We start from the raw sequence: 25,912 nt of genomic DNA on the forward strand, positions 1-25,912 counted from the left end.
GCCTCACAATCCTCTAACTTCCTTACGGTAAAGAAAGGTCTGTTCGAGAGCAATCAAGAAGGTATTAACTTAAGTCATCTTACCTGTGTTCTTACAGAATATGTCCGCGTACAGGAATGTGCTGCAAGAAACGTGAGGAAGAAATAAGTTCAACGGGTTTTAGTGCTCACCCAGCCTGACTGCTGTGGTGGAGTTTGTATACCAGACCAGTTCGGCTGCTGGCTGAATTCAGCCCTCTTAAATAGCTTGGAGGGTTGACTAAGGGGAAGATGGCTTCTTTGCTTTGTGAAACACCACATTTCCAGTGCCAACCCTGATGAAGGGAACACACAAACTCCCCGCAGGCTGGGTGTCCTTTTCAGTGGCGTAGCGTGGGTTGTCAGCACCCGGGGCAAGGCAAGTAATTTGCGCCCCCTAACCCGTGGATTTGCGCCCTCTAACCCTAACCCCCAGATGTTGCGCCCGGTGCGGCCGGCCCCCCTGCACCCCCCACGCTATGCCACTGGTCCTTTTCAGTCTTCTTGCCATAGTCTGGTTTACTACCTTTGGGGCTCTCACTTTCTCCCTCAATGTAGGGCACAGAAAGCCACACACACCCCCTTTGGCATGGAAGCATCCCTTCTGTTTTTTTGTTTTATTTTTTAATAATTGGGCAGTTCTAATAGGCTGTTTATGACTTTTATTTTAGAATTAAAAACCCAGTGCATGTTCTCTTCCCACCGCTCGTCCAACTCCCCCAGGCAAGAAGTTTCTTTTCATGGAAACTCTCCTTTTATATGACTTAATACTTTCAGTTTGCAGGTCTGGAAAGGGACAAGTAAAATCACATCACTTAGAGCCCGGATCACGGAAAAAGATTGTGTCTGCATTTCTTTTCAGTATACTTTTTGGGTTCCTTTTCTTACCAAGGGCAAAGTGTATTTTTATGTGCTGTATTGGGTTTGGGTAAATCCCATGCTGCTTCTGCGATGCCATTCTCAATTAAAAACTTTTGACTTTCATTTATGCTTGTCTCCTTTCACGTGGATCAAAGCTGTGTGAGTGTAAGATACATTTCATCTTCAGATGCTATAGTGGGTGGTGGCATAACACAAAGTTAGTCGCCCCTGACAATCTGTTTATCATGGGTAGTTAGCCAAGTTCTGCTCTTCCGATTGTGGCGATCACACAACATTAATTTCACTCACACTGATGTTGCTGCTGTCTAGCAGAGTGCTTCTCGGGACCAAGAAAAGTTTACGAGGTGGTAACACCAAACTCATTTCACAGAAATCTCTTCGAAAGTTACACCATAGCTTTCTAGAAGAGCGAGAGCAGGGGTAGGCAACGTAAGGCCCGGGAGCCGCATGCGGCCCAATCGCCTTCTAAATCCAGCCCGCGGACGGTCCGGGAATCAGCGTGTTTTTACGTGAGTAGAATGTGTCCTTTTATTTAAAATACATCTCTGGGTTATTTGTGGTGCATAGGAATTTTTTCTTTTTTTCAAAATATAGTCTGGCCCACCACATGGTCTGAGGGATGGTGGATCGGCCCATGGCAGAAAAAGGTTGCTGACCCCTGGGCTAGAGACTTACTATTTCAAAGAAATGAAAGCTCATAATCTTTGACACCTGCCCAGGGCACCAGTAAGCCTTTGTGGGTGCCATGGGTTGGCAACCCTGGCCTTACATGCTGTTGGTGTGTGAATCTTGTCAGTTTTATGTTTGCTGATTGTTTTGAGCTATGAACGTTAAGGTTAGTGAGGTAGTGGAATATCTTTCTGGGAGGTTTTTTTTAAGCTACTTGGGTAAGTGAAATTTGTTTAGCATGTGTGGGAAAATGTAGTTTAGGGGTGAAGGTTGTTTTATTGTAGAAAAGCACACGTGTGTGTGTGAAAATGTGGGTCTCCTTTCAATGGCTAGATTTGTTATTCTGCTAGTAGGTTCTATGTAACCTCGAGGAATCACAGCCGTGAATACTGATGGTTCATAGGTTATCTGGAGGCATTTGGCTGACCTTGTGGGAAGCAAATTTAGGTGGATCTGGCCAGAATCTTCTTATATTCTTTACCTCAAACCTGTGCCAAGAAAAGCACCTATTAAGTTGCCCATCACATTTTGATGGGGTGGAATCAACACACATATTAAAAACGCTGTGAAAATGCTTTTTAAAAAAAACGTTTTGAAAAATACGTTGAATTTTCCATAGCTCAGTCTCACCATCTATTGTCACATTTGTATATTGCACTTTACAACACATGTAAAACGTTTTATTTGCAGTTCTGTAGCTGAGCCCAGGATGCCTGTCGTGTGACGAGCTGTAGTACAAAACAAGAATCAATGTAAGAAAACAGACAACATTTTGTCAAACGGTTAAATGGCAACAATTTCAAAACAAACTCTCATCAAAGTTAAAAGTGGCATTTCAAAATGTTGGTAGTGACCTCATGTTGATTTTCCTAGATGACTGTGCTTTTGAAATGTGTTAGGCAAATACGATCCCATGCAGGTTTACTTAGATTAGAAGCGAGTACCACTAAGTTCTGCAGACTTTACTCCCAAATAAGTGTGGGATTGCAACCTGGATAAATCTTTTCCTGGCACCCGTATCAAGTTCACGTCCTGGTTTTCCATTTTTGTTGTTGTTACTTCGATGCTGTCCTGTCCTGTGTTCGTACTAACTAGGTAGCTATTGTCAAGTTTGCATTTTTTGTAGTCTGATAAAGGCAAACAAAAGTTAAATGGGCATTGCTAGTTAAATGTCTTGGGACACTTGCAATAAGTGAAACAGCATATTTTCCACACTTGACCCAGTTTACCGAAGTAGGCTCTGTATCTTTTGAGTCTGCAGCATGGATTACAATAAAAATTAATTAGAATATGTCATTTTTGTCTGAGACTGTTTGCTAGCTCAATTTAGGAACCGATGCACATTTATTAAAATGAATAATCCAGGACAAATTGAAGATTATGAAAGATTTCTTATTCCTTTTTGCCCCAGATCAAAACCCAATGTGTTGCTAAAGAGATTATTCCAAGGACTTATGTTTAAATAACTAGTCAGCATGCTAAAATGATGAATGTGATTACAGATGTTGATGGAAGGAAACATTGCAAGCAGCAGACAATTCCTTGCTTTGTTTTATTTATTTACTTACTTAAAATAACACCCCTTCAATGAAGTTTTGTATAAAGGTGGCTATCTTAGTGTAACATTCTAATGGGGGGCATTTGCGCCATAGTAAGTGATTTTAGGATTGCAACTTCAGTTCACAACCAGGTTGATTTTCCTGGGTCAAATAAGTGGTGCACAAGATCATTATATCCTCATTGATTATCTGAATTGCTCTGTGCCCTAGGATTATGGGGTGGGAGAGAAAATAGAAGGAAAGAGGATTAGGAAATGGGGTTATAGAAGCAGCCGTAAGATCATAATTAACCCCGTGGCACTTACATCCCCAGAGATATTATGAAGAAGAATTATTGGGGCTGCTTATGCTCAGTGCTTGTTTTGGAACAAATAAGGGGGCAGGATGAACTGTCCCAGTGAAAATTGTTTTGCCTTTTAAGGCCGTGCATCTGGAACATAAAAGCTACCTTCTCCGGTGTGTACTTTAAATGCAAATTTGGATTTACTTTCTTTTTGAAGGCAGCTCATTGTCTTCTCCGGTAGCTGCTCAGACTAGAGCAGGGGTAGGCCACCCAAAGCCCACGGGCAGGATATGGCCCAATCGCCTTCTCAATCTGGCCCGCGGACGGTCTGGGAATCGACGTGTTTTTACATGAGTAGAATGTGTCCTTTTATTTAAAATGCATCTCTGGGTTGTTTGTGGGGCATAGGAGTTTGTTCATATTTCCCCCCCAAAAAAATATAGTCTGGCCCACCACATGGTCTGAGGGACGGTGGACCGGCCTATGGCTGAAAAAGGTTGCTGACCCCTGGACTGGAGTGATCCCTGAGGTAGCAGCAAGCATGCACTTTGTAACAATAAACAGCGACAGCACTGGTTGCCTTTTTTGCAGGTTCAACCCCGTTGTTTTACTGTACCTCCTGAAAGGTGACTGGAACTGCTAAAGCTGTCAGTGTACGACATCCGTTTAGCAAGCAATCTGAGAATAGTGTGCCATTTAGGAAAAGGGCATACATGGAAAGATCTAGTCTTCCTCTCCTGTTTCTGATCACATGTGCTGATCTATCGGCGGCACATCTCTCTCTAGTTATTAAGAGGTATACAGATGTATCCACACAATGTTCAGAAAATATACTACTGGTGTGTTTTTGCTTTCACTTCTTTTCTTTTGCAGTTGGTGACTAGGCCTTTCAAAATTTGTGCTTTTTTTAATTAAAACAATATCGTTTAAATTTGATTTTTTGTGTGTTACATAGCAAATAGATAAATGAGGAACAGTACGTCTAGTGTCTCCGCTTTCACTTTATAGTCTATTTTTTAACAGTTTGGTGAGAGACATTTTTGTCATAGACATCTTGCAGTTGGGGAGGGGATATTGTTATATTGCCTATTCATAGTGTCAGCATCACATCATGGGTTAGGTCCTTTGTTTATGTATTTATTTTTGTTCATGAGGTTAGGGGTTCCCGAGCTTGGTTGGTTGTGTTTAGTTGACTGTGGTGTGGCTTATTTGTGTGAGGGAGGCGGGCTAGGTTGTTGGGTCAGGTGGGCTATATTGATTCATTTACTGTTGGAGGGGACAGGCCATTGTCCTGTTGTGCTGAGGATGTAATACAGGGGAACCACACTAAGGTGAAGGCATCTTCCATAGCTTGTCCCTGTGCTGCTTTGAGTTTGTTGGTTAACTTTTCTAGTAGGGTGGTTTCCCATACGTTTTGGTACCAGTGGTCTATGTACGCTCCTGATAGGTCCTTCCAGTGTCTAGTTGTGATACTTCTAGCAGTTGAGAGTGACATATGCACTCATGTGCGTTGTTGTCCTGGAAGATACTTAATAAGGTGAGTTCTGGAGTTGCTTCTATTAGCTGTTTTGTTATCTTGGAAATTTCCTGCAGCACTGATATCCAGAAAGGTTGGACTTTCGGGCATTCCCACCACATGCAGAGGTACGTGCCAATTCTGGTGCAGCCTCTCCAGCATTTAGATGAAGTTCCTGGGTGTATCTGTTTCCATGGTGTTTCCAACACCAGTTTCCATGGTGTTAGAGTAAGTTCTTTTGGCTGAGATGGATTTGAATGGTGGTTTAGACCATTGGGTATGGTTTAATTCATGCTCTGCTCCCATTGGTTTTAATTGTGGTAAGGGGGTCTGCAGTATCTTGTAGTATTTAATATATTTACTGATTTATTTATTTTTACCCTGCCTCACTGAAATCTATTTTGCCCTTGAAAAAAATGAACAGACATGCCCCTGGGAGTGAAACTTGATGCTGCAATATTGGATGTTCAGCACTGATGAGGCAGATCTTGTTTAAAGCATATATATATTTACAGTAGTTGGAATATTGATATTTATTTTTGCAATGCCTTGGATAAAAACACTTTAAACAATGCTGAGTACAGATGTTATTCTCATAGAAACTTCTTATTTCAAAACAAGTATATTTTCAATTTCCCACAAAAGTTAAAACTGCATGCAGAGATATGGTTACTCACTTAGGATGCATGGGATAATATATCAGAAGTTTTTTGTTTGTTTTTTTGTTAAAATTAAAAACAGGTACTGAACTACATCATTTTAACAATGCAATTACACAGAACTAGAAAACTGACTTTGTAGTAAAATATAAAAATCTACAATTATAAATATAAATTTGGTCCATGGAATCCACTCTAGAAATATTTACAGTAAGTATCAGCTATTCTAAATGCCTACCAAAAGTTTTAAAATGTTGAATATTACAGAGAAGAGAATTATATTTACATTCTACCATATTAAAAGTTAGATTTCTAGCAAATGTAAGGAATCCTATAAATAACAGCAAGTAAAGGGATACTGAAACATGACATTTGTTGCTAGGAACTTTAGCATCTATAGTTATGATTTAAAAAATAATTTAAAATAAAACCAAAGGAATTAGAAACTATTACTGTAAAAGAGACCACAGTTTCATTCTTAGAAACACAGTATAGTTCAATCAAATTAGTCCAAACATAACAAAATGCATTACAATGAGTCTTTCAAAAAGGCACACATAGTTAATGATATAAGTTCAGTAATAGAGCCAGTTGTAACAACAGTTTCTTTTGAACAAGGGAAATAAAAAGATTATCGAATAGCTGGACGTTTCTTCCAACCCCACCTCACCCTCACTGCCCCACACAATTTTTAAAAATTAAAAGCAACAGTAGTGGAATTTCCAGCTCTTGATAACCATTGCCATGTTCCGTTCATAGTCAAACTAAAGATTCCAAGCTTTCCGCTGCGTTGCCGTCTGGTAAAGCTGAACCATTACTGTCTATAGATACTGAAGGGTTTTCTTCTTGCCTTGAGCTAACAAGACTGAGAATAGTTTTGTAGAGGAACTGATACTGGTCCTAAAAGGGGGTGGGGTAAAGTAGAAGGTTAGTGTGTTTGGTCCGAACAATAAGAATCACACCCCCACACACCCCATTTGCAAGTTCAGATGGTGAGTGGCGGTCGTATTGTAGCCAAAATAGGGTGAACACAATGAGAACCTGCTGGATGAGGCCAGTATTCTGCTCTCTCATTGGCCAGCCTGTGTGGGAAACCCCTAAGCAGGGCCTGAATACAGTCGTACCTTGGATCCTGAACGCCTTGCAAGTCGAACGTTTTGGCTCCCGAACGCCGCAAACCCGGAAGTGAGTGTTCTGGTTTGCGAACGTTCTTTGGAACCTGAATGTCCAACGCAGCTTCCATGGCTTCTGATTGGCTGCAGGAGCTTCCTGCAGCCAATTGGAAGCTGCACCTTGGTTTCCAAAGTCGAACGGACTTCCGGGACAGATTCCGTTTTACTTCTGAGGAACCACTGTACATGTCAACACTCCCTCCTGAGGTTTCCAGCAACTGGCATTCAGAAACATATTGTCTGTGAGAGAGAATGGGGTGCTCAGGGAACCCCAAATATTGCAGAAACACACAACCTTTATGCAAAGCCTTTTTAGATGATGCCTCAGTTATGCAATTCCTTCTCATCTGAGATATGACTGGCAGAAACTCCTTATGAATTTTGAACACGCCCTTGCTAAATATTAGTCTGTGTGATGCCAGATATTTTATTCCTGCTGCTTTACTAGACATGTTGTATTTTAACCTCTGTGTAACTGACTCTGGGTTGCTATGGCAAGGAAGAGTGGTTTAAGATTGTTTCCCTGAATTAGAATGACATGGGGACCTTAAAACACATTTCCGAGTCGTTAAATGCTATAATGGGAGGCTGGCTAGCAAAGCAAAATAAGATGGTAGCTGCTGAAGTATATATCCAACCTTTATGTAATTCTTCATATTACCTGGGGAATTATGTAACACTCAATTACCATAGTTTTAACCCTATTTTTTTATAGAGCAATTATGTGGTGGTTAGAGTGTTGAACTAGGGCTTAGGAGACCAGGGTTCAAATACTAGCTTAGCTATGAAGCTTGCTGAGTTGAGTCAATCAAAATCTCTCACCCTAACCTACCTCAGAGTTTTCGTGAGGATAAAATATGGAAAAAAAGAATTGTGTACCCCACACCCATGAGCTCTTTGGAGAAGAGGTGGGATATAAATGTAATACAGTGGTAAGTAAAAATAAAAAGCATATAATGTGGTTCTTTCCTTGATGGGAATTTCATAACACATAAGAAAATTGTGCCAGATATTTATTTATTTACTTACAATGTCTGTGAAGACTCCAGGCCTCATCAGATTTATCATCTTAGCTACGTGATAAACGTCCACACAGTTTTCATTTTCTAGCTGATGCATTAGTGTCGTTAATGCACAGAAGGTACCTGCTGTCACTCCTCCATGCCTTTGAGGGCAAAAAATAAATAAATACAAAATACACATGCAGAAATAGTCACTTTCTACACTTAAATCAAGTCTCTCTTTTTCTTGCTTACTTTATCTATTTCCTAAACAATGGTGCAAATCTGACCACTAAAACATGTTAATTTATAAATAAGGGTATTTATATAGTTTCATTCTTACAACCAGTGTTTGCATCTATTTGTCGCAATGTATACATTTTGCATGCCTTCCTTTTTTACCTAGAGAGGGAATGTCTTTAAATATTCCCCATACAAGGTCTTATGACCAGCAGTGATGAAATGTGTCTATTAGAGCTCAGAAGACGTCTGAGCCAGGAAGGCATGGTTAACATCATGCTGAGTATATAGTTTTATAAAGAATATAATATTTGGGTGACTGTCACCCAAAAATATAGGTTTGGTAAATCTGCAGTTGCTGTGTGAAACGCACCCAGAGATACAGTGGTACCTCGGGTTACAAACTCAGGTTAAGAACAGAAATCACGTGGCGGTGGCAGCGGGAGGCCCCATTAGCTAAAGTGGTACCTCAGGTTAAGAACGGTTAAGAACGGTTTCAGGTTAAGACCGGACCTCCAGAACGAATTAAGTTCGTAACCAGAGGTACCACTGTAATAGGATTTCAGCAACTGCAGCAGGTAGGTACTTACTCATCATGCACAATCATGGGTCCATCTCTGTTGGAAGTTTCTTCTTTGATGACATTTATGAGTTCAAATGTTTTACTAATAGGACTGTCTGGATTTGGCCATTTCGGACACTGAAAATGCCTCACTTCAAGCACATAATCATCCTAAATAGAAAAAAGACACAGAATTTATACCTTCTATTGATTATTGTTCTGTGTATAAAAAGGCATGTATTGAGCCAGCTGTCACACATTCATCTTTCAGCTCTCATGATCTTATGCTTTCAAAGACGTCAGTCTGTGTGTCTGCTCATAAATTTGCCTCTCCCTCACCTGTGGGCCAATGGCCCATAAAAAAGAGGTTGGGGGGGGATTGTCATGAGCAGAATGGATTATTTTTATTTCTCGGTTTGTTTGGATTGATAATCCAAATCAAGGAATATGTATCTTCATAATGGCATCATCCTGAATAGCAAAGTGACTTAAAGTTGCTAGCAATATAATTGCTTGGGAGGGTTCAAGACTAACTGAGATGGATGGTGTCCATAGTCTTATTGTGCCTTTTGCAATTACAACAATACAGAGATAAAAGCCAATCTGACAAGTTAGAAATACTAACTTTTTCATCATAGGATTATTTTATTAGCAGAAACCACTATAGCATGTTTTACATACATGCACCTTACTGCAAAATATTGAAGTCCCTCGTGAAAACAAAAAAAAAGGTGTTTGGGAGTGTGTGTTTTTGGTTTGTTTACTTTTGGGGGGGAAATTAACTCTGCAATTTACTCTTGGGTATGTTTTTTAGTTAGCAATTCAGATCATAGTTTTGTTGTTGTTTAGTTGTTTAGTCTCCAGCTATAAGGCGTGGTATCAAGAGTACCTGTGTAGCTTCTAAAATGAAATCCTGGATTATAAGCTTCTCTTCATTTGACAAGCATTTGTGTTCTTCGGAAATCAGGCTGACTTTAAAGCTCTCACAATTTATAGGGTCTTCTTTGTTTGGCCAGTATACAAATTCATCTTCAGCCTGCTAAAAGAAAAAGAAACACTTCTAAACAGTGCTATTTTTCTAGAAAAGAGATGCTAGAATTTCACGATGAACACCTCCTTGTTGGTGGGCAATGGAGACCACCTGAGAGGTGCCAGAACTTAGTTCTGGCTGGGGAAAAAAACATGCTTCTAAACAAACTCCAAATTAGTTATAAACTATAGCTATATCCAGTTGTTTTGTGAAGCAAATAAATAAAATACACAGTTGTCAGAGCTGCTACCAGGTCCCAGCTCACATAGGACCACGCCACACAGCGTCCACTTTAAAAGAGTCTTTATTGAGTTACAGGTTTCATTTCCGAACTGCAGCGTGCAGCTCTACACCTTCTGCTCTAGGTCGGCGAAGACCCGTCTGAGTCCCCGCCTCTTGCACACCAGCTTAATACCCTAGCCTTGCTCCACCTCCTTCGCCTCTCCCTACGTCTCTGGGTCCTTCTGCCCCCCTGGGCCTCCTCCCTTCTACTCTCCTCTGACGCTGACCCCCCTGATCCTTCTGCCTCCTTGCGGCGGGCTTTAGGACCTGGCTCACTCTCCGGGCTGCTTACTGCTCCAGCTTCCGCTGCATTTGAACTTGGCGCGCGCGCCCAACTCTCTACTTTCCTCTTAACCGTTGCCTCGCTCTCTGAGGAGGGCGTGACCACCCCTGACTCGTGCCCTCCCTCCTGCTGACAGCCTCCGGAACCCGATGCCTGGCTACCTTCCTCCCTGCTGCTCTCAGTCTTGAGCGTGGGTCCCGACTTCCAGCTGCTGCCGCCCTCAGTTATGAGCGTGGGTCCCGACTTCCAGCTGCTGCTCTCTGAATCTCCTCTGTTCCCTTCCTCCTGGGGTGTCCCCCCGGATCCCCCCCTTGCTCTGCTCACTGGGGCTCCCTTTTGGGAGTCCTCTGACTCACTGCTTAGGCTTGGAGATCTCGGGTCGTCATCATCACTCATTCTCCCTTCGGCTTCCTCCCCCTCGCTCTCTGTTTCCACCCTTCTCTGCGTCTCTGCTTCTGAACCCCTGACATCCATCCCCCCCTCGAAGCCCCCCCTTCCCCCCTCCCCGCTGTCAGGTGTGGGTGCTGGGCGCTCCATCATCATGGGAGGGAATGCTGGATACAGGTCACTCCCCGTGGGTGGCCGCCAACTGAAGACCTCCGAGTCTTCCCCCTCGCGGTCGTCGACGTTGACTTGTTGCTCTTCCATCTCTGTACCGCCGTGCTCGAACCCGAGGTCCTCCCCGAACACGTCCATGTCAGTCTCTGCGTCGGTCGCTCGACCTGGCATCTCCAGCCACTTCCTGCGCCATCGCTCCTCTGGTCGATCGTCCCACCAATACGAGTTGCCTGATGCCGAACCTGCCGGTGAACCTTCTGGGGAACGGGTGCTCCGTGCGGGTTCCCCTTCTGAGTCGAATCCATGGAACGTGCTGGAAGAAAGTGTGGGTGTGAACAACCAGTCGTCGAAGAAGCTCGCTGGCATGGGTTTGTGTGGGAAGAGGGCATGAAACTCGTCCTTGAGCAGGGGTTCCTCCAAAGCGTAGTCTGGTACCCAGCTATTGGCGCTGGCCCGGGTGCCCTCTCTGGCTAAGAGGTATTCGACTCCCTCTTCTCCCCATCTGGAGTCCAAAATCTCCGTGACCTCGTTGATGTGGTCCTGGTGCTTCACCCCCCGCGTCTCCGTCCGTTCCCGGAGCGGACTTGGCGCCGTCCCTGGCTCCTGGAACCTGTGAGGTGCCTTGTAGGGAGTGAGCACCGACCTGTGGAACACCGGATGCATTCTGGAACCCTCCGGCAGCGCCAGTCGGAAGGCTACCGGGTTGATCTGCGCTTCGACTTGGTACGGACCGATCTGCTTGTGCCCCAACTTCTTCTTGGCAAGCGACCTGGTCGGCACTGCGTGGGCTGCCAACCAGACCCAGTCTCCCACTTGGATCACTTCGCCAACCCGCCTGTGCTTGTCAGCTTGCACCTTGTAGGCGTGCTTAGCTAGCTCCAGCTGCCGTCTGAGTTGATCGTGGACCGCCTGCAGCTCTGACGCGAACGCGTCCGCCGTCTGTGGTTCTCCTTCCCCCACTCTCTCCAGTCCCGGGAAGGTTCTGGGATTCCTCCCATTGTTGGCAAAGAACGGCGTCACTCCTGTGGACACGTGCTTCGTGTTGTTGTAAGCGAACTCGGCTAGCGGCAGGTAATCCACCCACGTCGCAGGCTGTTGATTAGCATAGCATCTCAGGTACTGCTGCATGATGGCATTGACCCTCTCTGCTTGCCCGTTGGTCTGCGGGTGTCTTGCTGATGCCAGATTGACCTTGACATTTAGAAAACCCATCAGCTTCTGCCAGAAAGACGAGATGAACTGGCGTCCGCGGTCGGACAGGATAGACCGTGGCAGGCCATGCACTTTGAACACGTGATCTATGAACAGTTTGGCGGTTTGTTCCGCCGTGGCCACCTTCGCACACGGAATGAAATGTGCCATCTTGGTGAACAAGTCCACCACCACTAGCACAGCTGTCTTGCCTCTCGAGTTGGGTAAATCCGTCACAAAGTCCAGGGCCACCCTCTCCCACGGTTCAAACGGTGTTTGCAGCGGTTCTAACAGTCCCGCCGGTGGTCTGTGTACCGGCTTGGCCCTCTGGCAGGTGTCGCACCTCGCGACGTAGTCCGCGACCTCTCCTCTCAGCCTGGGCCACCAGAAGTCTCTCGCGACTAATTCCATCGTTTTCTCTGTGCCAAAGTGACCGGCCGTGGGTGCGTCGTGCAACTGTTGCAGTACCTTGGCGCGAAGGTCGTCTCCTGGTACATAGACAGCCCCTTTGCGTAGGAGCAAGCCGTCCCGCACCTGGAACTCGTCCGTGGTAGCCGTGCCTCTGAGCAGTTCCGCCATCTTGTCTTGCGCGAATGAGTCGTCCCGCAATGCACGTCGCACCGCATCCAGGTCTACTGTAGCTGAGGCACACGCCCACGCCGTCGGTGCGAAGATGTGCATGGCCGCCGCTGGCGTCACCTCTTCTAGGTATTGCGGTTTTCGGGACAGTGCATCCGCCATGATGTTGGTGTCGCCTGGGACGTACTCTATTCGGAAATTGAAGTCAGCAAAGAACTCCGCCCAACGTATCTGCCTCTGGTTCAGGAACTGAGCCGTGCGCCAGTGCTCCAGATTCTTGTGGTCCGTGCAGACCTGCACCGTGTGCTTGGCGCCGATTAGGAAGTGCCTCCACGCCTTGAAAGCTGCATGAATGGCCAGCAACTCCCTGTCCCAGATGGTGTAGTTCTGCTCCGACTTGCTGAGCTTTCTGGAGTAGAACGCTCCCGGCCGCCACACCCCCTGCGGGTCTCGCTGCAGCAGGACAGCTCCCACGGCTCTGTCTGACGCGTCTGTCTCTACCCTCAACGGTTTACTGGGGTCGATATGCAGCAGTTGCTTCTCCGATGCGAAGAGATGCTTGAGCGCTTGAAAGGACTGTTCCGCCTGCTCCGTCCAGATGAATTTCTTTTTTTTGGAGCTGAGCGTGTCCGTAATTGCTGCCGTCTGCATCGCGAACCCCTTGATAAACTTGCGATAGAAGTTGGCGAAGCCGACAAACCGCTGGACCTCCTTCCGGTTGCGCGGGCTTTTCCAATCCAATACCGCACGAACCTTGGTGCTGTCCATGGCTATCCCCTTGTCCGACAACTTGTATCCCAGGAAATCCACCTCCGTCGTGTCGAACTGGCACTTCTCCAGCTTGGCGTACAGTCTATGTTGTTGCAACCTGCTGAGCACCTCCCTCACGTCTCGGTCGTGAGCTTGCTGCGAGTCAGAGAAAATCAGGATGTCATCCAGGAAGCAGACGCATGTCTTGTAGAGGAGTCCCTCCAACACGTGATGCATAAAAGCTTGAAAACAGTGAGAGCCATTTTGTAATCCAAAGGGCATAACTCTGTATTCGTAGGTGCCCAGCGGTGTGAACATGGCCGTCTTCCACTCATCGCCCTCCCGCATGCGGATGAGATTGTACGCCCCTCGCAGGTCCAACTTGGTGAACACGCGTCCCTTGCGCACCGTCGCGAGGAAGTCGTCAATCCTGGGCATGGGGTAATCAGACGGTTTGGTCATCTGGTTCAAAAGGCGGTAGTCCACAACTAGTCTTTTTTGGGGCGTGTCTTTCTTTTTCACGAAGAAAACGGGACTGCCCCCCACTGCCTTGGACTCTCTGATGAATCCACGCTCCAGATTATGCTCGATGAACTGTTTGAGTTCCTGCATTTCATCTTCAGACATGGAGTATAGCCGCCCCTTCGGCAGCGTCGCCCCCGGTAGGAGGTCAATCTTGCAGTCATATGGCCGGTGAGGGGGTAGCTTGTCCGCCTCCTTCTCGCAGAAGACCTCCAAAAAGCTCGCGTATTTGTGGGGGACCGCTTGCAACGTTCCCAACTGCAGTTGTGATTCCTCCTCCTCTCCCTCCCGTCGGGGCAGGATGCAGTGTTCTGCGCAATAAGAGGAGCCGAAGATCAGTTGTCTCTGGTACCAAGCCAGTGTCGGACTGTGCCTGTCCAGCCAACTCATGCCCAACACAATGGGCGTGTCCGACAGTTGGGTGACATTAAAACTGATGACTTCCCTGTGGTTGCCAAGGCGCATCACCATCGGTGGCGTCTGCTTCACCACCTGCCCCCCTAGCAACTCTCTGCCATCCACTGTGACGACTTGCAGGGGCAGAGTGGCAGGCAATAGCTGTATAGCGTGCTGCTCCACAAAGCTCTGCGCTATAAAGTCTGCGTTGCTTCCAGAATCCACAGAAAGCGGCACTTCGATAGTGACGCCGTCGGGTAGCTGGAGAGATGCTGTGAGCTGCACTACTGGTTTGGGTGGGAGGGGATCCGTGGGTTGCAAGATTGCTGGGGACTGCTTCACAGATGCGTCTGGCTGGGCCCCAGTGCCTCCGTCTCCAGCCAGACATTGTCGTTTCCCTGCTGTGGTTCTCCTTGCTGCGTTGCTGCAGTCACCATTGCTGAGGCTGCAGTGTGCTTGTGGAGCCTCCGGGGACACTCCTTCGCCAAATGGCCTGGATCCTCGCAGATGTAACACTTCCTGTTCCCTCTAGGAGGCTTCGCTTTCACTGCTGCCGGTGCTAGGGCTCTGGCTGCTGACTGAGCCCTTGCACCTCCAACCTCCATCGGTTCCCCTCCCCCTCCTGGCGGAGGTGTGGATTGCGCACGCGCTGCTTCCCTCGGAACGAAAGAGAAACTTCTCGCTGCTTCGCGCCCTCCACGTCCTTCATCTCTGCACCATGGACGTTCTTCCAGCCTCACCCCCACAGTCAGCGCCCTTTGGACCACCTCCTGCGTGCTTCGGGGCCTCTCCCCCCTTGCAATTTCATCCTTAACCGCTGAACTTAGACCCTCCCAGAAAAGGTCTCTGACAGGGGGCGAATCCCGATCCCATTCTAAAGCACTGACCAGCGCAAAAAATCGGGCGTGATACTGCCGGACGCTCGCCCTCCCTTGTTTTAGTCCATGAATCTCCCGTCTGGCAAGATCCACATCAATAGTAGACAAAAAACACGCATCCATCGCTTTGATAAAGGCATCTGCATTCTGAAGCGCCGGATCTTTATCCCTCCACAAATTGCGCAGCCAGGCTTTGGCATCCCCATGCAAATGGGACAATATGAATCCCACCTTCTCTTCCTCATCTCTAAAGTCTTTTGCCAGCAGTTGCAGTGCGCACATTACGTCTGCTCTAAAATTAGGGTACTGTTGCAAAGTCCCATCGAAGTGAGCCACAAGCCCTCCTGCTCTCCGTGCCAATCCCACGCCCTCCGGTCTGGGTCCCGGTTGCCCTTGCTTAACAAGCATTTCAAACCTGGCGTGTAGGTCTCTGTAGGCGGCTGTAGTCTCCTCCTCCCGTTTCTTGGAAGCCAATACCTCTGAGGACAACTGGGTCACTGCCTCTTGCAGCGCGGAGATCCTCTGTTCTTCCGTCATCTTGCTAACCTTTGTGAGCTCGCTTACAGACACCCCTCTTCCTCCCCTAGCGGCTTCTGCTCCCGCTGCGAGATTTCAGGTTTCTGAAGCTTTGAAGAGACGGGTCTTACTGTCAGAGCTGCTACCAGGTCCCAGCTCACATAGGACCACGCCACACAGCGTCCACTTTAAAAGAGTCTTTATTGAGTTACAGGTTTCATTTCCGAACTGCAGCGTGCAGCTCTACACCTTCTGCTCTAGGTCGGCGAAGACCCGTCTGAGTCCCCGCCTCTTGCACACCAGCTTAATACCCTAGCCTTGCTCCACCTCCTTCGCCTCTCCCTACGTCTCTGGGTCCTTCTGCCCCCCTGGGCCTCCTCCCTTCTACTCTCCTCTGACGCTGACCCCCCTGATCCTTCTGCCTCCTTGCGGCGGGCTTTAGGACCTGGCTCACTCTCCGGGCTGCTTACTGCTCCAGCTTCCGCTGCATTTGAACTTGGCGCGCGCGCCCAACTCTCTACTTTCCTCTTAACCGTTGCCTCGCTCTCTGAGGAGGGCGTGACCACCCCTGACTCGTGCCCTCCCTCCTGCTGACAGCCTCCGGAACCCGATGCCTGGCTACCTTCCTCCCTGCTGCTCTCAGTCTTGAGCGTGGGTCCCGACTTCCAGCTGCTGCCGCCCTCAGTTATGAGCGTGGGTCCCGACTTCCAGCTGCTGCTCTCTGAATCTCCTCTGTTCCCTTCCTCCTGGGGTGTCCCCCCGGATCCCCCCCTTGCTCTGCTCACTGGGGCTCCCTTTTGGGAGTCCTCTGACTCACTGCTTAGGCTTGGAGATCTCGGGTCGTCATCATCACTCATTCTCCCTTCGGCTTCCTCCCCCTCGCTCTCTGTTTCCACCCTTCTCTGCGTCTCTGCTTCTGAACCCCTGACAACAGTACTAATGATGTGTATGCCCTACTTAATCTTAACTGAAATTATTAAACATGCAAGTAATGTTAAGGGATGCGGGTGGCGCTGTGGGTTAAACCACAGAGCCTAGGACTTGCCGATCAGAAGGTTGGCAGTTCAAATCCCCACGACAGGGTGAGCTCCCGTTGCTCAGTCCCTGCTCCTGCCAACCTAGCAGTTCGAAAGCACGTCAGAGTAGATAAATAGGTACCGCTCTGGCGGGAAGGTAAACGGCGTTTCCGTGCGCTGCTCTGGTTCGCCAGAAGCGGCTTAAGTCATGCTGGCTACATGACCCGGAAGCTGTACGCCGGCTCCCTCGGCCAATAAAGCAAGATGAGCGCCGCATCCCCAAAGTCGGACACAACTGGACCTAATGGTCAGGGGTCCCTTTACCTTTTAATGTTATGCTAAAACCATGGTCTTTCCCTTCGCAAAACACCCCATTCCTCATTTCATATTTTTTAAAAAATCAAGTCATCCTTACATGCGAAGGAATGACTTTCCAGTCCAAAGCTATTCCTATGGATGCCCAGAACACACAGTTTAGGTCTAAAGTCTTCAGAATTCCTACATTTTAATACTGGTTCTTTATTAGAATTATCACTGCTTTGAGAATATTCTCACAGCACACAAATTAAATCACTAACCACCAACTCCCTCTTTATTTTATTTTCATATTCTTAATGTCAAAATAATTACTTGATGAATGGTAACTATAAGAAAAGATGAAATCTCGTGTTCTATGTTTCTTGCTGTGCTATAAAGTGAAGTATTTAACTCTTTAATATAGTCTTACCATATTCTGACTATCTGGAAGCATGACAATTATCTGAGCATTGTGGTCCCATATCATTCTCCAGAAATCTTTGATAGTATGTAGTAGAGGATGCTGGGTAATAATGTATTCATTACTTTGATAATAACCCTGCAAAACAAATACATGCAGTGAGGTTACCCTGTTCCTATCAAGAAATAATAACAATAATAACAAATCAGTCTACTTCTCACAAATACAAGATGAGGTTTAAACCCGTGCTATGTTTTTCCACATCACTTCTACACATAGAAAGTTCTGAGTTCTTCTCTTCATGGCATCATCCTAGGACATAGCTAGAATTTTAGCTTAGTTACCAACTTGTTTTTATATATTTATTTGTTTAGCTTCCTAGAAGCCCTTTCAGCTTACAGGTGACATATAAATAAATATTACTCCTCTGCAAATAGAAGGCACTCATTTTATTATGCAAGCTAGCCATAGCCTTCATTTCACTAGCTTAGTTTATAAGCTGTTTAGAAGCTGTTTTTCCTATCCTAACAAATACTTTCAGGTTTCAAAATATTTTTATAATACATTTTTATATTATTCTGACTTAGCTGCACTACAGGCAAGTGGAACAGGCTAGCACAACAGAGGCCTTGTTTCTGGATTGAATGTTCCTCCTTACTTTCATTATTTTCTACACTTATAAAACCATATGCAAAATTGAGGAGTTATAGATTAATGATGTCCCTGATATGCTCAGTCGCTTTCTTTTTGGAGCGTTGGTGGCATTGATAATGGTTAGCTAGCATAGCAACGCTAAAGAATTACATCGGAACTAGAAATTAGTGCAATTAGCAGGACACAGGTAGGCATACCGTATTTTTCGTACCATAGGGCGCACCGGACCATAGGGCGCACCTAGTTTTTAGACGGGGAAATCAATAAAAAAATCTCCCCCCCTAGCCCCAAAGAGCAGCGTACAGGCTGCGCACAACCTCTCCCTGCTGGAGGGGTTGCGCACGGTTATGGCACAAGCCAAGGCAGCCAGCGGGATGGATCACGCTGGCTGTTTTGGCTTCCTCTTTAGCCCCGCACAATCACTCCCTGCCGGGAGAGGCTGCGTGCCATAGCCCCGTGCAGCCTGCATTCGCTCCATAGGACGCACACACATTTCCCCTCAATTTTTGGAGGGGGAAAACTGCGTCCAATAGAGCGAAAAATACGGTAGTTATCGAAAACATTTGGGAGCATTTCTATGTTATCTTCTATGTCCACACTCCACACAAAAGCAGTGGCGTCGCAATGGGGGGCGGGGTACGCACCCATCATGATGCCGCAGCTGCCTTTGGAAGATCCTCTGTTCGCGGCTGCAGTCGCGAGCAGAGGATCCCGGTGCCGGCAGCAAACTGCTAAGTACAGTGCATGTGTGGTGTGACACAGTTTGCTCCAGTGCTGTACGGATGGTGCTGGGATCTCTCTGTCGCTGCTACATCCGTGTTCGCGGCTACAGCGCTGACGGAGGGATCCCGGCACCGTCCGTATGGCGCTGGAGTGGTGCCGGCGGCAACTGCTCTACGGCACATGTGCGCCGTCGCTACGTGAGGCGCATGCGTCATATGTAGCGACTCCTTCCTTCGCCCCTGTACAAAAGCCATGTGCAGAGTGCAATCACCCAAGTGTTCTCCAAGAAGCTGGCAAAAATACGCAGATGCTTTCAAATTACAGTATAATTTAGGAGGAAACTCTCTCACCATAATATAGGAAGCGTTGATGTAGTCTGTGCCTTCACCAGACAACGATGGAATACCAACTCTAGATCTCTCCACTGTAAAACAAATGCGAGAGCCATTTTACTTTCTCTAGCATACATGCAAATTCCTGCTATTAACACAGATTCTGTATTTCTTCAAATCAAGAGATCTGGGAGAACCACTGACTTAATGCCAAGGGAACGACATTACCCATTACCTAGCTGCTCTGCCATTGTGTAGGAAGGGTAAATGCCACAGGTCTTTTCCTCCCGTCTGTCTGGGCAATGATGAAAGTCAAAGGGCCCAGGTTAATTATCCTGCTCTTGTTGTAGGCTTTCACCCTTACAGCAGTGGCACAGGTTGAAGCGATGGAAAAACAGCTCTTGCACCACTCCAGAAATTTATGGGACTGTTCTTTTTGGTCCATCAGGATTATGCAAAGTCCCATGCAACGCCATTCATGTGGAACTGTTCCCCAATGCAATTGCGACTATTGGAATCACACTGTCACAAACTGTGGACAAAGAGGCTTTATGATGACTTACATTACATTGTCTGAGCTGTATAGGAAGCCAAAACAACTTGCCACAACTTGCTATACCCATATCATGTCTTTTTCATCATCCACCAACACATTAGGCTGCACGCTGAATCAGGTCTAAGCGATATAAGTGGTATATTGGTTTAATTTTGTAGTCAAACTCAGGGTATTCTCAACAAACCTACCAGGAATTATGGATGAGGTCCTGTTCTTTTCTCTATTACACTGTTTCAGTGCAGTAGAATAATCACACTGCTGTATATTAGATTGGCTCAGAAGCTGAAGAAGAAATGAAGAAAAAGAACAGAGTTTTGGGTTGTGTGAATCACAAAAAATATACATGCAATATACATGTGGTTCAGGCCAGGACTACATATATTTATTAGGCTACAGTGGCCAATGACCCCAGCTCTCATACCAGTTTAAAGGATTACTTATATTGTAAATTCAGCCACTAAATAATTAATTTTAGTTATTATTAGAACTTTTAGAATCACATCTTTGTTTTCAACATGCTGTAATAAAAACAAATAATTAAAATTAGTTATAAAACCCTGCAAAAACAGTGGCAGATTCGCACATCCTAATAGATTTCAATCATCAAATGCCTTGGAAAACGCAGTTACATTTTAATCTGGCGTTGGAATCCCATTAAAATTAGAACACGGCATGGCTCCAGGGAAAGAGAGTTACATAGGGATGGATCCATCACTGAGAAGGTACAATCCCACATCACTAACCAGCATGCAACAGCCACTTGTGAAGTGTAATCCTGTGTCTCTAACCAGCAGAGAACAGCCACTACTTAGTGAGACACAGAGAAGGGCCTTTCCCACCAATCTTAAAACGTCAGTCAGATGATATAAGAAGTGCTTTGACAAATACTTGCATCCCAGGCCATGCAGAGCTCTGAATAATGGGTATTCTATGGCATGATGCAGATGCTGAATTCTACACTAGCGGCAGTTTCTGGCCAGTCTTTCAGGGAAACACAGCACAAAAGAGCATTGCAGTATTCCAAATAGGAGGTTATCAGAGTATGCAGTACTGTGGCCAGGCTCTTCCAGTCCAGGAATGGCCATAGATGGGACACAAGTCATAGCTGGTCTCCTTGCCAAAGAAACTGCCTGGGGCTCAAGTGGCAGTGCTGAATCTAGAACAAGACTATGAACCTGCTCCTTCAAAGGTGAGTTTTAGCTTCAGGCTGTTGGCCATCGAACTCATTAAAACAGCCCTACGATTCAAATGCCATATAGACATTTTTGTGCAGCATCGGTTGTCCTGAATCCTTGAAATCAAAGGGATCTCACCTTGAATTGTTTCTCTAATCTTGTATTTCCCATTGGTCCAGGTATTAAGAGTGAATTGACATAAGCGTGAATGTGGTTTTCAGGTACTTCTGTTTCTTTGCTAAGTATGGCCTCCACAAGTGCATCATGAATAAAGACATACTGCTCCTATTTTTTAAAAAAAAGTAAAGAAAGACATTAGCGAATCATTTCAGTTTTATTATTAGTTGTTATTGCCGCCCAAAAGCCAGCTACCTGAGTGTCGGGAGTCTGTTCCAACCCTACAATTCTTTGATTCTATTTGAAAAGCATCAACTCTGAAGGTGCTGCAGTTTGATCTACCACCAGGGTGGATCCGCACACCAACGTCTCCTATTTCTCATCTCCCAAATTACTATAAAATTCATAAGAAGTCTACCGGAAAAGAAATAATGTACGGAAGCAATACGTTGGCAGTTAGGAAGCACTTTTGCTCGAGCTAGAGAACGGTAAACAACTTTTTTTAATTGGTCTTTTGGAAGCTGCAGTTTAAATTAGTACCAGAGAGTTCTAGTAAGTTTGTTTCTCGATCTGTTTTAAAATCTTGTAAGAGGTTTTGTGAATTAAGAACACACTTTTTCTTACCTCCGTCTGCACCAAATAGTTCCTTTGCGTCCGTATGTGCTTCAGGAATCCAAATATGTTGACAGTCCCTTCGTGCTGAATCTGCTGAAGCATACTATCTAATACTATGTATGTGCCCGTCCTTCCAACACCAGCACTGTTAAACATTGGAAACAAAATGAATAAATCTGAATCTAAGAAAGAGCAAAAGTGCAGCAGCCCAGAGCCATCTGTTCATGGAAACAAAGCAAGACATGGATTAAACAAGTTTGGTATTATGTATAGGTAAAAAAGATAAAGGACCCTTGGGTGTTTTTTAAGTCCAGTCAAAGGTGACTATGGCGTTGTGGCGTTCATCTCACTTTCAGGCCAAGGGAGCTGGTGTTTGTCCACTGACAGCTTTCTGAGTCATGTGGCCAGCATGACTAAACCGCTATGGAACACCGTGATGGAAACCAGAATGCACAGAAGCACCGTTTACCTTCCCACCACAGTGGTACCTATTTATCTACTTGCACTGGCATACTTTCGAACTGCTAGGTTGGCAGGAGCTGGGACAGAGCAATGGGAGCGCACTCCATCACGGGGATTTGAACCACCAACCTTTCGATCAGCAAGCCCAAGAGGCTCAGTGGTATGCTTACAAAACTCATATTAGGAAACAATTCTGAACATTATGGTTCAAAGATTGCTTTGTTAAATGTTCTTAACTGAACTAGGAAGCCACCTTCATGGAAGATCTACATGCATCATATTTTCATAGGAAGCTCTTGATTAGAGACATTATGATAGGTCCAGAAAACATTCATTTGGTTTTTATTCTTGCAAATAATGTGAGCAGTAATTGCTTTGGTAAAAACAACAGACCTGCAATGAACCACAACTGGTCCTACAGCGTGACGTTTAGCGTACGATGCCTTTCGGACAAAGGTGAGCACGGGCAAAGTATATTCAGGAACACCCATATCAGGCCACTGAGTATAGTGATACTGAGAAACTACACGACCACAAGGCCTTCCTTTTTGGGAACCCTAAAATGACAATAATTAGCGAGCAATGCATATTTAAAAAAGAAATACAAACATTATTTTCTAATTGCCCAAACTATGAATTTTCAGATTCTATGTTGGGGAAGAGACAGAAAGCCACGGCATCTGAGATGAATATATAAAATGATCTATAGAGAGAGGATCAGGACACGGATGATAGAGAGGAAATTTTATTTCTACACCACCCTTCTGCCATCGTAAAAAATACAGTGAATAGTCAAAACATCTAAAAATTAAGAAACTAGCTCATGATATAACAAAGTAGCATAATAAGAGGACTGTAGTAATAACGACAACAATGAATTTATTCATATGCTGCCTATCTGACTGGGTTGCCCCAGTCAATCTGGATGGCTTCCAACAAATTAAAACACAGTAAGTCATCAAACATTAAAAACTTCCCTATAGAGGTCTGCCTTCAAATGTCTTCTAAGAGTCAGATATTGGTTTATTTCATTGACATTTGATGGGCTTTCCATAGGGCGAACACGACTACCAAGAAGGCCCTCTGCCTGGTTCCCTGTAGCCACACTTCTCACAGTAAGGGAACCACCAGAAGCCAAATGTGCAGGCAAAGAAATTGGCTTAATGTTAACATTGGGGGCCCTAAGTTCAGCAACTGAGGTGCTGCCACTAAAAAAGCTCTGTAGTAAGTTGCTAATCAGGTGTGGCCCTAGAAAATAATTTCCTGTGAACATCATTATAATATAATGAACTTCTCTGCTTACTTTAAACCCAGAAGCCAATGAGAATTTTACTGGTAGGTTGACTCCCTTGCAACAATAAAAACAATCGCGTCTCACAATGGTATACAAAACATTTTTTATTTCTTCCTGTATCAAAGTTACAGGAACTATTTAGTACTGCCACCTACCTTTTTCACCTTGGTATTCCTAATAGTAAAATTCCTCACAGTGTAATAGGCAAGTACATGAATGCTCTTTTGAGTGACTAGAAAGTTTCCATATTCTTCACTACCATCAGCAGGCCAGTATTGGTCACACTTTCTCTGACAGCCAAAGGAATATACAGTGTTAAAACAATGTTTTATCATTTCATAAATTAAGTGGAGTGTAATAAATAAAAAAGACTGCAATCCTAACTCCATGTACCTGGAAGTAAGCCCCACTGAATTCAGCTGGACTTGCTGCTGAGTGGACATGGTTAGGAATACATTGGAAGTATTTTTTAATCAATAATATGGCAAGGAGAAGGGGGAAACCACATTTTTTTTGTCCCCACCAGCTAATCCCAGGTCCCCAGGCTGCTCAGACTTGCTATTTATATACAAAGAATATGAATATTATTTGAATCCCTTAGTATCATTATTCATAGTATTGAATTGAATCTTGCAGTACAATACTGTGAATATTTTCTCAGAAATAAGTCCCAAATTGTTCAATGAGGATAATTCTTATGAAAGTGTATGGGTTTACAACCTCAGTGCATTAACTAGATTCACAGAGAGAAATGTGCTATTTAAAAGGAAAATGTTTATAAAGAATGTTTATACCCTTCCTTTCTCCACCAGGTTAGTTATCATTACAATGACTTCCACATTATGTTCCCAGATCATTCTCCAGAAATCTTCTGCTGTTGATTTTAAAGGCCCTTGAGCTGCAATATATGCTTTTGGTCTGTTGTAGCCCTGTGGAAAAGAAAACTGTCCATTAATATATAGCAGAATAAAAGGGAAAGAACTATCAATTGATTGCAAGGAAGACATGAAACTAGTCCATAGAGACCTAGTGATACGTCTCCTTGCAGCAGCTCACATAAAGGTAGCTTGTCACTGGAAGAGATTAAGAGCTGTTCGACAGTGGAGGTTGGGGGGGCTCCTTCCTTGGAGGTTTTTAAGCAGAGGTTGGGGGGCTATCTGTCCTGTATTTGAGATTTTTGCATTGTAGGGAGTTGAATTAGATGACCCTCAGGGTCCCTTCAAACTCTTTAATTTTTTGATTCTATGGGTCCTAACAGTCATTTCAGGGCTGATGCCAGTGAAACAATGTTTAGGATGCTACAGGCTGCATTGCAAGGGACTCTTAATGAAATCCAGAATTCCAGATGCACTGCATAAAGGTGAACAGGTTCAACCTGTGGTCAACCAGATGTTGGTGATTGGATAGTTCCATTGGTAGAGCATGAGACTCTTAATCCCAGGGTGAAAGGTTTGAGCCCCATGTTGGGTGAATGATTCCTGCATCCTAGAGGGTTGGATTATATGACCCTTGTGGCCCCTTCCAACTTTACAATTCTATGATTCTATGGTTGGATTCCAACACCCATCAGCCCTAGTTTGCATGGCCAGTTTCTAGAGCCAGTCTTGATCTATTCTACCTAGCCTATAACTTAACAGAACTCCATCATTCTACCTCCTCCAACCCTCCATTGCCACAATCTGTTCCAATGGTGGAAAACAAAACGTCCCTCTCATCTGCTGCTGCTACACCCAAAGTCCTGCTCTAGTGGCTTGAAAGAACAACCCTAACACAAGCTCACAGTAAAGGAGGACAGTGAAATAGGAAGATGAACTTACATCTACGTAGTTGGCATTAATGTAGTCAGTTACTTTTCCATCCTTGTCTGCAAGTTGTGCAAGTTTAACTCTGCTATGATCATCTAAATTGAGAAAGAACATTGGAATAAACAGCTTTCAGAATAGTGGTTTTCATTCTTTGAAAGTAAACATCCAAAGTTAAAAGTCAACATTGATAGCTGAAGCTACTTCAGTCCCCACATGCTGCCTTCCCACTTACATCCCTCCAGTACAGGAGTGGCACTGCACGTCACCTTCCTCCTCATTCTCAGTGTTGTAGAACTCAACAGATATTGGGTTGGTTCTGCCTGTCATTGGCTCTGGTGCGACCCTGCCTTCCACCCTACCAGTTCCAACGGGCACCAGCCACCATCTGCAATACAGTTGTACCTTGGAAGTCGAACAGAATCCGTTCTGGAAATCCATTTGACTTCCGAAACGTTCGACTTCCAAAGCACGGCTTCTGACTGGCTGCAGGAAGCTCCTGCAGCCAATCACAAGCCGTGGAAGCCCCGTCGGACATTCAGCTTCCAAAATAACGTTCAAAAACTAGAACACTCACTTCTGGTTTTCGATCAGGAGCCGAAACATACGAGTTCTGGGGCGTTTGAGAACCAAGGTACAACTGTATTTGGACAGAAATGAAATTCTGAAAGCCCTACTGGTTGTGACATGTAACTATTTGCCCACGTCTTGGCTGCATTGGGAAAACTGTTTTTCAATATGGTTTTATTCCATTTATTTTGGTTCCATTTTTTCGCCCTTACACAGGCAGTATCTGTTATGCGAGGCGCATGTGCATGTGCATGTCCAACCAGCCCACTCATCCCAGAGCAACGCATGCAGAAGATCTTGTTTTGAGCGCAAATACTCTGAATGTTTGGCCTT

General features: G+C 45.3%; 1 protein-coding gene across 6 annotated transcripts in view; it reads right to left on the reverse strand.

The window, feature by feature from the left end:
* Window positions 1–5,444: 5,444 nt before the first annotated feature.
* The window catches only part of PTPRZ1 (protein tyrosine phosphatase receptor type Z1), a 114,332-nt gene continuing 93,864 nt past the window's right edge, over window positions 5,445–25,912 (reverse strand). For 4 of the 6 annotated variants that reach the window (XM_082239392.1, XM_082239390.1, XM_082239394.1 and 1 more), the window contains 13 exons: window positions 25,025–25,107; window positions 24,002–24,136; window positions 23,363–23,497; window positions 22,307–22,470; window positions 21,461–21,596; window positions 20,858–21,004; window positions 19,733–19,826; window positions 19,007–19,080; window positions 17,289–17,417; window positions 9,450–9,596; window positions 8,589–8,731; window positions 7,787–7,922; window positions 5,445–6,485 (listed from right to left, as the gene is read on the reverse strand). In XM_082239392.1, coding sequence (XP_082095518.1) covers window positions 6,345–6,485; window positions 7,787–7,922; window positions 8,589–8,731; window positions 9,450–9,596; window positions 17,289–17,417; window positions 19,007–19,080; window positions 19,733–19,826; window positions 20,858–21,004; window positions 21,461–21,596; window positions 22,307–22,470; window positions 23,363–23,497; window positions 24,002–24,136; window positions 25,025–25,107 — 1,664 coding nt within the window. In that variant the 3' untranslated portion in view covers window positions 5,445–6,344. Of the gene's footprint in view, window positions 6,486–7,786; window positions 7,923–8,588; window positions 8,732–9,449; window positions 9,600–17,288; window positions 17,418–19,006; window positions 19,081–19,732; window positions 19,827–20,857; window positions 21,005–21,460; window positions 21,597–22,306; window positions 22,471–23,362; window positions 23,498–24,001; window positions 24,137–25,024; window positions 25,108–25,912 lie in introns of all 6 variants that reach the window. The other 2 variants (XM_082239391.1, XM_082239389.1) reach the window with 1 other exon arrangement.

The sequence above is a fragment of the Podarcis vaucheri genome (genome assembly GCF_965113315.1).
Source record: "Podarcis vaucheri genome assembly, chromosome: 10".
Taxonomy (NCBI): domain Eukaryota; kingdom Metazoa; phylum Chordata; class Lepidosauria; order Squamata; family Lacertidae; genus Podarcis; species Podarcis vaucheri.